The sequence below is a fragment of the Lepus europaeus genome, chromosome 22, assembly GCF_033115175.1.
Source record: "Lepus europaeus isolate LE1 chromosome 22, mLepTim1.pri, whole genome shotgun sequence".
In the NCBI taxonomy this organism is placed as follows: Eukaryota; Metazoa; Chordata; class Mammalia; order Lagomorpha; family Leporidae; genus Lepus; species Lepus europaeus.
Window position 1 is genome coordinate 31,972,266 of NC_084848.1, and position 16,831 is coordinate 31,989,096.

General features: G+C 56.7%; 1 protein-coding gene across 1 annotated transcript in view; it reads right to left on the reverse strand.

Moving 5' to 3' along the window:
* Window positions 1-16,495, reverse strand: part of PLEKHD1 (pleckstrin homology and coiled-coil domain containing D1) — a 37,635-nt gene extending 21,140 nt beyond the window's left edge. The window contains exons 1-2 of the mRNA XM_062181299.1: window positions 16,279-16,495; window positions 34-127 (exon numbers count right to left, since the gene is read on the reverse strand). Of these exons, the coding sequence (XP_062037283.1) occupies window positions 34-127; window positions 16,279-16,427 (243 nt within the window). The 5' untranslated portion in view covers window positions 16,428-16,495. The remainder of the gene's footprint in view (window positions 1-33; window positions 128-16,278) is intronic.
* Window positions 16,496-16,831: the final 336 nt, after the last annotated feature.

A 16,831-nucleotide genomic window follows, 5' to 3' on the forward strand; every position in this document is an offset into this window, starting at 1 on the left:
TCCCCAGGGTGGCCCCTGGGAGGGCTGCCTCACCTTGGGGTGGATATTGAAGTATTTATTGGTCTCAAAGCTCTTCTTTTCACTCTCAGAGTAGTAGAGCAGAAAGCTCTCTTTGATGATGAAAAACCTACAGCGGGGGGCAGGGAAGGAGCGAGTGAGGTTTCTTCAGGCAAGGACACCCTCGGGGCCCTGGACTCTCGCTGGAGCCCACGGGGACACTGGTTCCTGCTTCTGCATCAGCTCACGTCCCACAGCTGCAGCCAGCTGTGTTCTCACACCAGGTGGCGAAGTGGGAGACCCAGGGCCAGCTTCTGGGTCTGGCTGCCTCCTTCCCTCCCCACTGGCCCAGAGCTGTCACCCTGGGCACAGCTGGGCACGGGTGGCCCTCTTCTCGGGGACCTCCAGCCCCTCGAGCTAGCACCTTCTGTATCTTAGGGTCTCCCGCAGGTAGAAGGGGCAAGAAGCAGGACTGCAAGTGCGGTCTTTTTTTTTTTTTTTTTTTTTTTTTTAAGATTCTGTATTTATTTGAGAGGTAGAGTTACAGACAGTGAGAGAGGGAGACAGAGTGAAAGGTCTTTCGTCCGCTGGTTCACTCCCAAATGGGCTGAATGGCTAGAGCTAGGCTGATCCGAAGCCAGGAGTCAGAAGCTTCTTCTGAGTCTTCCATGCAGGTGCAGGGGCCCAAGCTTGGGCCATCTTCTACTGCTTTCCCAGGCCATAGCAGAGAGCCGGATCAGAAGCGGAGCAGCCGGGTCTCGAACCAGCGCCCGTATGGGATGCCGGCGCTGCAGGCGGGGGATTAGCCTTCTGCGATGGCCCCCTACAAACTGGGCCTTTTGGTGCAATCACGAAGGTTTTGTTACCAAAGAGCATTGGGTCCCAGGCTGGCGAGGTCAGGACTGCAGGGCGACAGGGTGACCCCGGAATCCCGCTGTGTCCCTGAGTGCTTCACAGCTCTCTTCTGGGACTCAGGTCTCTGTGACTTCAGGTTTGTGGCATCCTTGATATCCACAGCTGGGGCACTTGGCCGGCTCAGGGGACTCACCAGGCTGATGACTGGCGCTGACCATGATGAGAGACCACACGGCCTCCGGGAGCGTCCATGCCCGAGAGCTCAGGGGCCACCTGCAGTGGCCATCTCCTTCCTCCAGGGCCCCTGCTAGTGCCACACTGATGGGAAGGGAGCAGATGTGGTGCTCCTGGAAGTTGTTGAGTGAGGAGGGGGCAGGGTGTGGAGTTCAAAGCAAGATGTTTTGGAGCCAGCCAGGTTGGGCTCACGAGGGCCAACGGTGTGACCCTCTCCCCTGCCCCGCCTTCAGTGCCAAGGCTCAGTAACTTGCTATTGGCCACGGTGGGAGGACTTTCATCATGAAAATCAAATTCTACAAAACAAGGGCCAGTTGGCAAACGTTTACCAGGATACTGCATTGAACGGCCCTCTTGGGAGGGGAAAAGTCCTGAAGTCAGAGACTCCCTAAAGGCCCCCCACCCCCACGTCCTCTTCCCCAAGGCCACAGCTGCAGGCCTGGGGCCCCAGACAGCTGCCTTCTCTCCTCTGCTGGGCTCTGTGCTTTGGTCTGAGCCTCATGCCCACCTACTGTCTTCATTGGCACCGACCCTCTCTGCCCAGGCACACAGTAAATGCAGCCCCGTGGACCCCACTTGGGGGTGACACCCTGCAAATGCGAACTCCTTTGCCGGCCTTTCAGCCCTAGGTGGTCAGAGCATTTGAAGTCCACCTGCTGCAGAGCTACAGTGGCATTCTAGGTCCTCGGGGACCTGGCCTCTGCCCACCCGCCAAGGTGGCCGCTCCTGCCCCTCGTGTGTCTGAGCTCCAAGCAAGTGCTTGGCTCGCTGCCTCCCCCCACCATGTATGCAGGACCCAGCAAATGGAGACTGGGCTGCTCCATTTGCAACAGCCTCCCTCCTGCTCTCCATCTGGCTGAACCCTGCTCGCCCTTGGCCACCAGCCCAGCCCCAGGACATCTGAGCTCCTCCTGCACAGGCCAATGGGTCTGGACACTTGGCACCAGGCACCACTGCCACACCTTGTGTGCTTGTCTCCTCCTGAAGAGGTGCTAGGCTTCTAGAGGGCGGGGCCTGTGCCACTTCAGTGACGTGGGCTGAGCTGGGTGACCCCTGCCTGCCCCGTGGAGCTATGGTAGAGCTCGGAGCACAGGCTTTGGTGCCAGGCAGACCTGCCATTTCCAGCAGAGGGGACCTTGGACCCGCCAGCTCACCTCTGTGTGCCTAGGTTTCTTCACCGGTGGAAGAGGGGTGACAGCACCCACCGTCACTAGGCAGCATGAGGACCAAGTGCGACTTTCTCATCACTCCAGCAGTTCCCAGACAGGGCTGCACAGGCCACTCCCACACTTCGCCCTCGGGAAAGGGCTAGGGGACAAGGACGGGCATCACGAGGCTGCCTCCTGGGCCCTCCACGGCCCCTCCGTGGCTTCTGAAATCCTGCTGTGGGCTGAACTGTGCCCCCCAGAATGCATACATCCATGCCTCACCCCCAAACGGGACTGTGCTGGGGAGAGGACCTTTGGGGGACCATGTTAGAGGACAGCATCATCCGACAGGGCTGTGTCTCTCTACTTCTCTCCCTTCCCCTCCTTCTCTCTTCTGCTCTGTCTCCCCACTTCCCCCTGTCTCGCGAGGACATACCATGATGGCCGCTGTCTGCATGCTGGGAAGAGAGCCTGCACCAGGCCAATCTCAGACTCCCAGCCTCATGTGTGCGGTATCCTGGCGGTCCCGGCTGCCTGAGACAGACACCTGCCTGGCTTCTTGCCGCTTCCGGAGCCCCTCCACTCTCAGCAGAGCAGCGGCGATCCGTACCCACACGGGCAGGGAGGAGCCCAGCTCCTCATGCTGCAGCTGCAGGTGCACGCCCAGGTTCACAGAGCCTTCCCCTTGCCTCTGTAAGACAGGAGCACTGATGACCTGGAAGGTTGCCCTGAAGATGCTTTGACTGACTCCCCAAATCATCATGGAGCTGCTACTCTGCACCAGGCGCTGCTCTCGGTGCTGGACACATGGGTGTGGGCATGAGATAAAAGCCCCAAGCTGCATATAGCTGACACTGTAGTGTGCACTGGGGATCGGAGAGTAAATGCATAAGAGAGCGAGAGGGCCTGTGCCAGGCGCTCATAGATGCCATGGAGGAAAACAAAGCAGGAGCGGGGATGGGGAGCGACGAGGTAGGGGTCTGACATGAGACAGGGTGGTCAGGAGAGCCTGGTTAAGAAGACGGCCTTTGAAGAGAGGGGTGCTGTTCCAGGCAGAGGAGCCACAGATGCAAAGGTCCTGGGGTAGGAAGTGTGCTTGTCTCTAGAAGGAACTGTAAAGCCGGTAGCAGCTGGCCCGGTCATGCCAGGCCCTGTGACGGCTGCAATACCGGTAACAACGAGGCTCACCTTTATCTAGCGCTGCCCACAGCCGCGCTTCAATCCGTTAATGCGGCTAATGCACTCGACACTCACAAGGGACATTAAGGGCTCTGCATTTTATACAGGCAAAATGAAGCAGGGCCGTGGCGTGTCTTGCCCGAAGTCCCACTGCTAGTTGGTCCAGGCTGGCCTCTTCTGAGCTAGAGAGGAGCCCCAGGGGGCTGGCAGCAGGAGTGACATGACCTGACTTGCATTGCAAAAGGCTCACCCTGGCCGCTGCAGTGAGAACAGATTGTTGGGTCAATGGCAAGGCCAAGGCAGGAGAGGGGGTTCCTTGTGAGCTAGTGCCACCGGTTAGGGAGCAAGAGCCGAGCCCGTGGGTGGAGGCGTGTGAAGTCCTCAGCACTTGCCTGCACACAGGATGTGTCCCCAGATGCCACACCCCTGCATCTCCTCTTGTCCTCTGAAGGGCAGTACGGAGAGAGGCCGGGGCAGATGGACGTCCGGGGCAGTCTTTGCTCTGTGCCGGCAGTAGGGACCACTGAGGGCTGCAGGGAGTGGACGGACCTGCCCACCACACATAGCGTGCATACCACACCTGGGCCCAGTTCCAGCTATGCTCAGCTTGGCTTGGGTGAAGTGGGGGTGAACAGAGGGGGCTGGCGCACGGACCTGGAGGAGACAGGTCACTGTCCAGGCTCATTGGGCAGCACACTTGGAGGGCCCAGAGGGCCAGTGTGGCTTAAAAACCTGTCTCTGTGATGCCACTGCTCCAGCTGATGCTTCTCAGCTTCTTCCTTGCAGTGGGGACCCAGGACCAGAGACCCCGCCCAGAGCGAAACCTGTCTTCCCACCCTTTCCTCCAAAGCTCCTCTCTCTCTCTCTTTGATAGGCAGAGTTAGACAGTGAGAGAGAGACAGAGAGAAAGGTCTTCCTTCCATTGGTTCACTCCCCAAATGGCCGCTACAACTGGTGCTGCGCTGATCCGAAGCCAGGTGCCTCCTTCCTGGTCTCCCATGCGGGTGCAGGGCCCAAGGACCTGGGCCATCCTCCACTGCCTTCCCGGGCCACAGCAGAGAGCGGGACTGGAAGAGGAGCGACCGGGACAGAACCGGCGCCCTGACCGGGACTAGAACCTGGGGTGCCGGCGCCGCAGGCAGAGGATTAGCCTAGTGAGCCGTGGTGCTGGCCCAAAGCTCCCTTCTTCCCAGCTGCTCTCATTCTGACTATAAGCCAGGGGCCACTCCTGAGCCCGGCACAGCTGGGCTGGATGTGCAAGGGCTGGGACAGTCATGGTTTAGTACTATGTTTTTAAAAGACTTTTTAATTTTTTTGAAATGCAGAATGACAGAGAGAGAGAGAGAGAGAGAGAGAGAGAGAGAGAAGAGATCTTCCATCTGCTGGTTCACTCCCCAAATGTCCACAACCGCCAGTGCTAGGCCAGGTGGAAGCCAGGAGCCTGGGGCTCCATCTGGGTCTCCCAGGTGGGTGGTAGGAACCCAAGTACTTGGGCCATCTTCTGCTGCCTCCCACGTGCATTAACAGGAAGCTGGATCAGAAACAGAGTAGCCAAGACTTGAACTAGCACTCCAGTATAGGATGTGGGTGTCCCAAGAAGGATTTTTTTTTCATGGCAATCCAAATTTATTGAACTACGGATGCTAAGTTATACAAAATTGCACCACTTTAATTAAGGCTTTTCCTTTATGCTTGGCCTCCTCCAAGTAGTTATAACATTAGGTTGACCAATTTAAAGACTGTGGCTCCCTCTCATGATGTCACTGGGTCCTGACAGCCAGTGTCACCCCCGCTCCCTCCAGATTGCTGCCCCCGGCACCACAGCGGTCCTGCCGCTGCCACCACTGCTGCTCTGGCTGGTTTTCCCAAGAAGGGGCTTAACCAGCGGTGCCACAACACCTGCCCATGTATTTCTCTGTATTAGGCCATTCTCATGAATCAGTTCCCGTGCTAAGTGTTCTCCATGCATTGGAGTAGTTGATTTGTGCAATAATCCTGGGCAGGGCTCTTCACTCCCATTTTACAGATGAGAGAAGTGAAGTTTAGAGGTGAAGTAATATGTACAAATCACATCCAGGGTAGAGAGGGAGCTGGTATTGGAATGCACGGACCACAGTCCCTACTCCTGCTCCTCACAGACACTGCCTGGCAAGCTGCTCCATCCAGGGGAGACAGATGGGCCAGAGGTAGTGCAAGTAACTAAGGCCAGCTGGCCAAGGGCCAGGGCTCTGCCACTTCCCAGCCATGTGACGGGGCAAGCTACCCAGTCTTCTGAGGCCTGGGTCCCACACATGCAACCCAAGGATTATAATGAGACTTGTAGCTCAGGGTCGTCAGGATAACAAGTTTGCTCACGTAATGACCCAGAAGAGGGGCAGGTGCTTCTGCAGCAGTTGAGTCGCCACTTGGGACACCAGCATCTCATGTCAGAACGCCTGGTGTGAGTTGTGGCTCTCTGCTTCCTGCTAATGTGAGCCTTGGGAAGCGGCAGATGATGGCTCAGGTACCTGGGTTCCTGCTACCCATGTTGGAGACCCGGCTGGAGCTCTGGGCTCCGGACTTTCACATGTCCCAGCCCCAACTGTTATAGACATTAAGGACTGAACCAATGGATGGAAGACCACACTTTGTCTCTGTCTTTCAGATAAAAAATATTAGAGAGAGAGGAAAAAAAGACACACACAAGGAATGCTCCTATCCACTGATTCACTCTCCAAATGCCCACAATGATCAGGACTGAGCAGGTGCCAAGGTCAGGAGCCAGGAGCTAAACCTAAGACTCCCACGTGGGCAGCAGGAACTTAGCCACTGACTGCTGCCTCCCAGGGTCTGCATTAGCAGGGAGCTGGAGTCAGGAGTAGCGCCCAAAGTCAAACCCAGTACTGCGATGTAGGATGTGGGCATCTAAACTGGCATTTAAACCACTAGGGAAAATACCACCCCACTGACTTTTATTATCCCTGCCATTCCTCCTTATCATCAGGAGGTTCCACACCTGCTCCCTGTAGCTCCTCCCCATCCCCCCGCCCCGCCTCCTTTCCCACTTGCACTGTCACAGCGCCTACCAGAGGGAGCTCTGGGCTGCAGCCCAGCTGGACAGCTCCCTGTCCTCCAAACACCAGGCACATTCCTGGGTCTGCCCTCCCCTGGAAGCCCACCCTTCTTCCCAGGTCCCACATTACTCCCAGGAGAAGCCTTGTCAGTTCTGGACCTTAGGCTCTTCCGTGGGCTATGGTGACATCCAGAGAGACTGTGTGATGTCCACAAAGGGGCTGGGTTGACCCTGGATGCCCCCTCCCCCTAGCCTTAAAGAACAGAATGTGGGGCTGGCATTGTGCTACAGTGGATTAAACCATTGCCTGCAACACCGGCATCCCATATGACCTCTGGTTCCAGTCCTGCCTGCTCTATGCACCTCCCTGCTATGCACCTGGGAAAGCAGCAGAAGATGGCCCAAGTGCTCGGGCCCCTGCACCCATGTGGGAGACCAGGATAGAGTCCCAGGCTCCTGGCTTCCTTTGCGGCCATTTGGGGTGTGAAGCCACAAATCAAAGATATCTTTCCCTTTAATTCGGTCTTTAAAATAAACAGATAAATCATTTTAAAAAATAGCATTTTCACCTTTAGATTAAGGAGCCCTTGCAAGGCGCCATGACACCCACTTTGCTAAGTGCTTCACCGACATGATCCTGCTTCAGTTTCTCATAATTCCAAGAGATGGGTGCGTGGAGGGTTTTTTTGTTTTGTTTTGTTTTTTTGTTTTTTCTATTTCCCGGGGGAGGAAAATGAGGCACGGAGAGATTAAGCAGCTAGGAAGTGGTAAAGGGTGGAACTCAGCGATCTCCACAGGCAAAGCCCAAGTTCTCAACAGCTGTGTGCCGGACAGCCGACTCCCCCCCTCCACTTCCTCCTCATCCTCATCCCCTTCCTCCCTCGGACCCGGAAAGGTTTGTCTTCCCAGAGCTTGTCTTTGCCAAGTGACTACATCACCTGGTGCAGCCACACTCGATGCCAGGCCCTGGGGTTTAGTGATCCTCTGCTTTCAGGGAGCTCCTAGCTGGATGTGGGAGGAAGATAGGCATCAAGAATTTAACAAATAGCTAGTGTTTATCTTGGTGCCAGGCATTGTTACAGGAACAGCACTTTATAAAAAGATTTGTGGGGGCCAGCGCCATGATGTGCTAGGTTAAGCTCTGCCTGCAGTGCTGGCATTCCCTATGGGCACCAGTTCAAATCCCGGCTGCTCCACTTCTGATCCAGCTCCCTGCTGATGGCCTGGGAAAGCAGTAGAAGATGGTCCAAGTGCTTGGGCCCCTGCACCCATGTGGGGAACCCAGAGGAAGCTCCTGACTCCTGACTTCACATCAGCCCAGCTCTGGCTGTTGTGACCATTTGGAGAGTGAACCAGAGGATGGAAGACCTCTCTCTCTGTCTGTAATTCTGCCTCTCAAGTAAATAAATAAACCTTAAAAAAAATGCAAAGATTTGTTTATTCATTTGAAAGCCTGAGAGAGAGAGAGATCTTTCATCCATTGGTTCAATTCCCAAATGGAAACAACAGTAAGGTCTGGATCAGGCTGAAGCCAGGAGCCAGAAACTCCATCTTGGTCTCCCACGCTTGGTGGTACATGGACCATCTTCCTCTGCCTTCCCAGGTGCATCGGCAGGAAGCTGGATTGGAAGCAGAGCAGCTGGCCCTTGAACCAGTACTAGGAAATGGGATGCTGGCGACACAAGGAGTGGCTTGACCCCCTGCACCCCAGAACCAGCTCCAACAGTATGTGTTAACTCATTCATTGCTCATAGGAGGCGGGGGTGGGGGGTGGGGATGGGGGACAGGAGCACAGAGAAGGTAAGTGTTATGCCCCAGATTGCGTGGCTGACAAGTAGAGAAGCCAGCATGATTGGAAAGCACCGGGATTCGGGACAACACTGCAGGGCACCACGGGCACTGTGACGTTGTGAGACACCAGCAAGTTCGTAGCGTTGTACATTTGTACGAGGCACCCAAAGGAATGATGGCCGGACGAGTGGTTTAGAGATCAGCCAAGGACGTTCTCTGACAGGAGGGGACAGCTGAGTGAGGTTTTGAAGAATGGATAGGAGTATTTTGGGAATTTGGAAGGGAGTGGGAGGGAGAGATATATTCCAGACAGTGGGAACAGCATATGTGAAGTATAGCATGTTCGAGATTACGAAGATACAACAGGTTTACTGCTGACAAGTGCAAAAGGGGTGGTCAATATGCAGGGGAGGGGCATGAGGGGGTTAAGGCCAGAGAGCAAAGCAGGGTCCAGAGCAGGGCAGAGGGAGGTCCTTGCAAGGAGGCTGGGTTTCTTCTGGAGGGGTAGGGTGGGGTGGGGGAGCTATCGGTGGGTTTTAAACAGGGCATGTGTGACGTCAAATCATAGTTGTAGATGGAGGGAGGGGGAAGAGGGGCAAATTATAGCTATTGGGAGGTAAAAATCAGCAGGCTTTACGGAATAATTAGACAAGGGCAAGGTGAACAGTCTGGGATGACACGATGGCCAAGACTCTGGCTTGGGTGACAGGATGGACATGAGTGGTCTACAACAAGAGTTAATGACCCCCCTGGGGTTCTTAACCTTGGCCCCCACATTTTCCTCTCCACCATTATTGTTGTGTGTATGTGTGGTTTTTTTTAGAGATTTATTAATTTATTTGAAAGGCAGAGTGACGCAGAGAGAAAGAGATCGGCCACCTGCTAGTTCAAATGGCTATGCCAGAGCTGGCATAGGCTGAAGCCAGGAGCCAGGAATTCTCTCTGGTCTCCCGCATGGGTGGCAGGGGTCCAGGCCATCTTGCACTGTCTTCCCAGGTGCATTAGCAGGGAGCTGGATTGGGAGTGGAGCAGCCAGGACTCGAACTGGTGCTCTGATATGGGATGTGGGCATCACAAGCGGCGGCTTAACCCACTGCACCACAGTGCCAGTCCTCTCCCCCCATTACTGTGCTGAAGGCAATGAGGGCTCAACCAGGGCTTGATGGTCGGCACTGGCCTCGTGACAGATCCAGCCCCAGGGAGATGCCACTGGGCCATGGGCAGGTCGTGTTGGAGAAAGGCCTTTCATGTTTGCAGATGCAAATGCCGAACCTGGGAGTGGGAGCTGGAAAGGGCTTGGCATAACAGAGAGAGAAACTTGAAGCTGAGGGAAATTCTGGAGGGCAATGGTGTGCAGAGGAGGGACGATGCTGGGAAGAGCTAAGAGTCTGGGTCCCAGGGCCGGCGCTGTGGTGTGGCAGGTAAAACCGCCACCACCTGCGGTCCCAACATCCCATATGGTGCTGGTTCGAGTCCTCGCTGTGCCTCTTCTGATCCAGCTCTCTGCTATGGCTTAGGAAGGCAGTAGAAAATGGCCCAAGTGCTTGGGCCCCTGCACCCACGTGGAAGACCTGGAAGAAGCTCCAGGCTCCCGGCTTCGGATCAGACCAGCTCTGGCCGTTGCAGTCATATGGGGAGTGAACCAGCGAATGGAAGACTTATCTCATTCTTTCTCTCTATCTCTGCCTCTCTATCACTCTGCTTTTCAAATAAATAAATAAATCTTAAAAAAAAAAAAAAAAAAAAAAAAAAAAAAGAGGCTGGCGCCGTGGCTTAACAGGCTAACCCTCAGCCTTGTGGCACTGGCACACCGGGTTCTAGTCCCAGTTGGGGCGCCGGATTCTATCCCAGTTGCCCCTCTTCCAGGCCAGCTCTCTGCTGTGGCCCGGGAGGGCAGTGGAGGATGGCCCAAGTGCTTGGGCCCTGCACCCGCATGGGAGACCAGGAGAAGCACCTGGCTCCTGGCTTCGGATCAGCGCAATGTGCTGGCCGCAGCAGCCATTGGAAGGTGAACCAACAGCAAAAAGGAAGACCTTTTTCTCTGTCTCTCTCTCTCACTATACACTCTGCCTGTCAAAAAAAAAAAAAAAAAAAAAAAGAAAGAAAGAAAGAAAGAAAAAAGAAAAAAGAAAAAAGAGTCTAAGTCCCAACTGCATCATCATCTCCAGGGCCTGGAAAGCTGGGAAGCCAGGGAGCTAAGGCTCAGTTTGATGGTGTTTGTGCACAACCAGCTGAGACTCGGTCATCTAAAAGCACCTCTGTGCCCCCTTTGCCCTCTTCCCTGGAGGTGAGTGATGGCGGTGAGCCCACCGGGGGCAGTGCAACAAGGCCGGCCCGCGTGGACAGCAGGTCCATGCATAAAGGAGGCGCCAGAGCTCAGGACCTCCTGGGGACTGGTGGAAACCCCACGTTACCATACAACCTTCTTGGGTAGGAGAACTGATGTTGAGACTGAATGCCTCTCATCCCAGGAGGGCAGCAAGGACACAGAGGATGCGTGAATTTCTCCCAGGTCACCCAGCCTGGGCTCCTCTCTCCCCAGGCAGAAACTTCCAGAAGAGGCTCGGCACCCTGTCTCCCGGATCTCTGAGCCCGGCAGGTGGTGAATGGGTGGGTGGGGTTGGCGCTGGGGCAGGACAGCTTATCAGATGTGTCCTTTTCAGAAGGAAAACACAAACAATAGCCCACTGTGTTCCTGGAGCCCCAGTGTCCGATCAGCCTGGCCCAGGCTACGTGTCTGGCACCAGGTCTGAAATGGGTAGGACAGCAGGATGGCCACCGGTGAAACACATGAGCTCACAGAGAGATTATCAAGCCCAAGAGGGTTAAAAATTTTTGTTAGCAGAATTCCTTAAACAATATGGCAAAGACAACAGCACAGAAGTACTGGTAGACACAGCTGAATCTCTTGGAGTTGCACAACCTGATGTCCACTGCCTGGTGGTACACTCAAGACCCTTCTAGAATTATCTGCTTAGAAACCACAATTCAATCCACACCAACCCTGTTTTGCAAGTGAGACTCTGCAAGCCAGTGAAGGGACCTGGTATAACCTGGGTCCTGCCAGACCTTGAACTTGGGGCACCTGTCTATAAGCCTAGGCTCACTTTGCCCATACCCACAGCTGCTCTCAAAAGATCACTTACTTTTCTTAAAAAAGATTATTTGTTTTCAGTTTATTTGAAAGATAGACAGCCGGCACCACGGCTCACTTGGCTAATCCTCCGCCTGCGGCGCCGCGGAGTCCCGGTTGGGGCGCCAGATTCTGTCCCGGTTGCTTCTCTTCCAGTCCAGCTCTCTGCTGCGGCCCGGGAAGGCAGTGGAGGATGGCCCAAGTGCTTGGGTCCCTGCACCTGCATGGGAGACCAGGAAGAAGCACCTGGCTCCTGGCTTCGGATCGGCGCAGCACTGGCCATGGTGGCCATTTGGGGAGTGAACCAATGGAAGGAAGACCTTTCTCTCTGTCTCTCTCTCACTGTCTAACTCTGCCTGTCAAAAAAAAAAAAAAATTAAAAAAAAAAAAAAGACAGAGACGGAGAAAAATCTTCATTCCATTGATTCAAACCCTGAATGCCTGCTACAGCCGGGGCTGGCCCAGGCCAAAGCCAGGAGTTGAATCCGGATCTCCCATGTGGGTGGCAGGGTCCCAACACTTGAGCCATCACTTGCTACCTCCCAGGGTGCGCATTAGCAGGAAGCTAGAGTCAGGAGCAGAGCATCAGACCCAGGCCCTCTGGTGTGGGGCGCAGATATCTTAACTGTGAAGCCAAATGCCTGCCACAGGGGTTCTTCCTTTCGAGTCCTGGCCACGAGGAATCTGGACTGCCTGCAAGCTTGAAGCTTGGCGCACACACGCAGCTGAGACTCATTTTCAAACAGATCGTGGACAGCTCTGGGGAAGGGGAGAGGAAAGACAAGTGGCTCGTTCGCACAGTTAACTCACTTTGGCAGACCTCGGTCTGGGCAAATCACCCTGTGAGCCTGATTTCATTTGGTGCCGGTGTGATCCGGACATCCTGGCCACCTCCTTTGCCCAAGGGCTCCTGTGTAACCGGTGCCACCGCCTCAGAGAGCAGAGGGCTCTGGGGAGACCCAGACAAGACCCCTTCCCACCTGCTTCTGTGCCCTGTTTTCTAACATCTGGGCTTGTGGGGGTAGCTCTGGAACAGGAGAAGGTAGAGCTGGAGTGAAAAACACCACGCAATTTGCAGAACAAAGTACCTCGGTCACTACTTGTTTCCTGGGGGCAGAGACACTGGGCCCCTGGTGTCACCACCGAAGGAGTGTCCCCAACCCCCACCTTCCCATACACACTCGCAGGACAGCCCCTGCCCCTGGGCTGCTACCTGACCCACTGCCGTTCTGGTAGAAGCGTGGGAAACACATTTCCCCAGCCTGGCAGGTGGATGATTTAGCCACAGCCGTGTCTGTGGGACACCTCATAAGTCAGCTGTGGGGATGCCACAGGAGCCAGAAAATGAGACAAAGCCCCAGCGTCACCAGGGCAAGGTTGAGCCTGGTGTCGGAGCTGATGTGCTAGGCTTCTCCCTTTGGGAAGCCTGGTGTAACCCATGACCTCTGAAAAGTGCTGTTCACAGCCTAAGACAAAACCCTGACTCCAAACCCCTTTGGGAAGAAAGCCCTCCCACAACCCTTTTGGCACAGCGACAACCATCTGCACAGATACTCAGCCTGTGCAGGGTTGAGTTTGGGAGTACGTGGCCACTGTCTCCACAGCTCTCTGGGCACCTGCTGGACATTGTGAATCTTAGGGACCCACCAGCATTCTGCAGGAAGGAACTGCTGCTGGGTGGAGCTCAGGGGCCAATGGCCATGGCACCTGGTGGGGAAGAGGGCGGGTAAGGACCTCAGGTGTCCTTGATGAAGGAAGGACTTGGCCGGGCCCTTGTCAGGGGCTGTGGCCTTGGAAGGTGTTCGGCAGGGGTTTTGGAAGCTGCTAGAGCCCAGAAAGTATTGGCTCTCAGGAGAGAGTTAGCCTGGCTGCTGGCCTCCTTTGCTCCTCGTCTCAGGGCTGAGTAGGGTTTTGCCAGGGTTTTGAACCTGCATCTCCATTGTTTTCAGAGGAAAGTCACCAACCCCGCCCCTGCATCTCTCTCCCCAGCTCTCTCACCTCTGCTAATCAATGCTTCTGATTCCCCTCCCCTTTGGCTGCCCTGGGTCAGAAACACTGCTCTGCTGGGAGCAGAAGCATCTTCCGCCTTCCCAGCCCCAGTCCGGGGGGAGGAGGTAGGGGCTGGAGGCAGATGTCCTAAGACAGACCCTGAGGGGAGGAGGTTTTATGGAACCCAGCTGGCCGCAGCCGGTTCTATCTTGCCGGCTGGCTATTTATGCAGCACTGAGCGTTTCCTGGCCCCCTCGCCTGGGCCACCCCAGCCAGGCATCGATCGCCCTAATGGCGAGGTTCTGCAGTGGCGGGCCGGAGCTGTCCTGTCCCCAGGCTTTCCTGTGGCTCTCATTAGCTGAGGTCCAGAGACTGCTCTTCACAGATGGGCAACTGGGGCCCAGGGGGCCCTGCTGGGAAGCAAGAGGGGGCTGGACTGAGCATGGGTTTCCCCGCCACACCTGCCGGAGCCTCTGGCTGGCTCTGATGGTGCTTGTGTGAGTTCCCAGAACTGGGGACATGGACACAGGCCTAGAGGGGCCATGTGTGATGTCACTTCTTTCCTGAGCCCCAGGGAGCAGGGTGGGGGGAGTCACCGCCCAGGGACAGCTCCAGAGTCCCCATAAAGGAGGGGAAGCCAGGAGACACAGCCTTTGGAAGGGGGCTGTGAGACTGGGCTTGTAGCTATGTTTGCGAACAAGCACACTGCTGATGCTGGATGGTTTCCGGGGTAACTGTGGGGACCCCTGATGGAGATTCCTGGGCTGGAGGGGGGTCCTAAAGCTCTCCAAACTCCCTCACCTCCACCTGTGTGCCTTCAGCTGGGAGGGGTTACCCTGACACTTCCCAGCCCTGGAATCAACGGTGGGTGCGGGGCCAGGTTCCCACTGTGCCTGCATGGTGGGGGAAGACAGGAGGGGTACGCTGAGGGCCACAGGCACTCTTAGCAATTAAGCGAAAATGCCTGGAAAGAGAAGTCTTTGAGGACAGGATCCAGAGGCGATGCCAGTGATGGCAGCCCGGCCCAGTGGAGAAGGAGCTCTGGCTACCCGGGGCAGCCAGGGCAGGAGGAGGGCAGATACTCTGCTGGAGCTCCTCTAGCCTACAGGTCTAACGGCTGCCTTCCCACTCCCGCGGAGGGCCCTGATGATAGACAGAGACAAGGCTGGCCCTGATAGACAGAGACGAGGCTGGCCCTGATGGACAGAGACGAGGCTGGCCCTGATAGACAGAGACGAGGCTGGCCCTGATAGACAGAGAGGAGGCTGGCCCTGGCCCTGGAGGTTGCAGCTCTGCGAGCACAACCCCGCATGTGCCCCACGGGCTCCTCACGCTGCTCCAGCCTCCATGGAAAAGACCAGAGCCAAGCTTAACTTGGGAGGCACTCAGGGAACCCGTATCCCATTAAATCCCAGCGAGAAAGCTGTCGGAAGCAACAAAAGCACACACACCCGCTGTGTAAAATCTGAAACGCAATCCACAGCTCCATTTGTTCTGCGGTCTCACAGAAATAGTCAATTATTCATCAGAACAGAAGTAACCGCTCCCACTCCCACATGATCTTAAGACCCCACCCCACCCCACCCCAACTCCCACTCAGGGCCAGACTCACGGTGTGGGTGGGATGGGGAACTTGGGGCATCTGCATGAACCCCTGGTTTCCTGGGTGAGCTGGGAGGCAGGGACAGGGGCTGGGCTCCCGAGGCCAGCCTCAGAACGGCCAGGAGATGGCCGAGGGCCCCCGAAGCTGGCCTTGGCCGCTTCCCACAAGTCTGGGGTCTGTGAGCTCCCTCTCCTCCAGCACCTTGCAGACTCAGCCCTTACTGACTGTTTGAGAGTCTCCGCAGAGTTGGGGACCAGGAAGCTGGTGGTGAACGGCAGGGGCTGCTCTGGCTCCCCCCACCCCACCCCCACCCCCTTCCAAGGAGCCATCCTTGACAGGACCAGTGTGTCCCCTCCCCCACGCTCTCGGTATTCCTCTGCCCCAAGTGCTGGAATCTCTGTTCTCTTGGCCCACATTGCAAGCATACATATAGGAGGGACATTTGGGTGGTTGGGATGCCTGCAGCCCACACTGGAGTGTCAGGGCTCCAGTCCCAGCCCCACGCCCAACTCCAGCTTCCTGCTCATGGGCACCCTAGGAGGCAGCAGGCCATGGCTCCAGAGCTGGGGTCCCTGCCACCCATGTGGGAGACTGGGATGAAAGTCCTGGCTTCAGTCTGTCCCAGCCCTGGCTGTTCAGGCTTTTGGGGAGTGAACCAGTAGATGGAAGACCTCTGCCATTCAACTAACATAAATAAGCCAGTAATTATACATACGGATTACATATAACCTGTAATTGCATGTACATATACTTATTCATTTATATTATTTATTTCAGCGGAAGCATGGACCCTTCCTGGGCCCCGGGAACGAGCCTTGCAAAAGGACAAGCCCAGGGCTGGCTCCGGGTGGGGAAGGAAGACGCCCTTCCCACAGGAATCCAGCTTCTACGGTTGGGGAAGGGGGCCTTGGGAGAGGGTGGACTTGGCAGTGGGTGTCCCAGGAGGATCCCATCTTTGACTGGAAGGTGGGACTTCTCCCACCGCGGCAGACTCTGGCCCGGCCTGACCCGGCTGGGCCCCAGTCACAGCCACCCTCATGTCTTCAGCTCTCCTGAGCTGCCCATGTGAGACCCAAGTTCATTCTCCAGGTCAGTGGCCTCCACCCCGCGCCTCCCAATCCTCCCTCGAGCAAAGATGACCCCAGCCCAGACTAAGATCCACATCTTCAGGGACAGCCAGCCGGGAGCGAGGTCAAGGTCACAGGGGAAGGCAGAGGCAGCGCGAGGACCGGATGGCGTTGCAGGGGTGCTTGGGCCCGGGCTCCTTCCCCGAGGCCCAAGCAGGGCGCACACTCACCGCCGGGACCACTTGGCCGACGGCCTCCCGAAGGGCCGCTTCCACAGCACCCCGTAGAGCTGCACTTTGGTGCTGATGTCCAGTGCGTCCGAGTCGGCCTGCTCCAGGGACGGCGACGGTGACACCGAGTTGGACTTGGAGGTGAACATCCTGCCTCAGCGGGGCTGCCCCCGGCGCCGCCCGCCCCCTCGCTAGGGCCGGCTGGTGGCAGTGGGAAGGCGGCTTCTGCAGGGGCTTCTGGGCGCCGTCGGGGGCGCGTCCCAGAGAGCTGAGGCGCCGCGCGGCCCCGGCCCGGAGCCGCTGCATCAAAGCGCGCGGGGCGGCGAGCGCGCTCGAGGGGGCGCGGGGCGCGCAGCCGGCGGCTCGGACTCGGGGTGGAGATTGCGGCGGGCCCGGCGGGAACTCGCCGGGGAGGGCGGCTCAGCCTCGGGCGGGCAGCATCTCTCCCTCCCTTCACCCCCCCACCCCCGTGACAGCCCCAATTCTGGTGGCCCCGATTGGCTGGGAGTGGCAGGTGAGCCGGCGGGAGGCCGGCCTCAAGCGCCAATCAGGG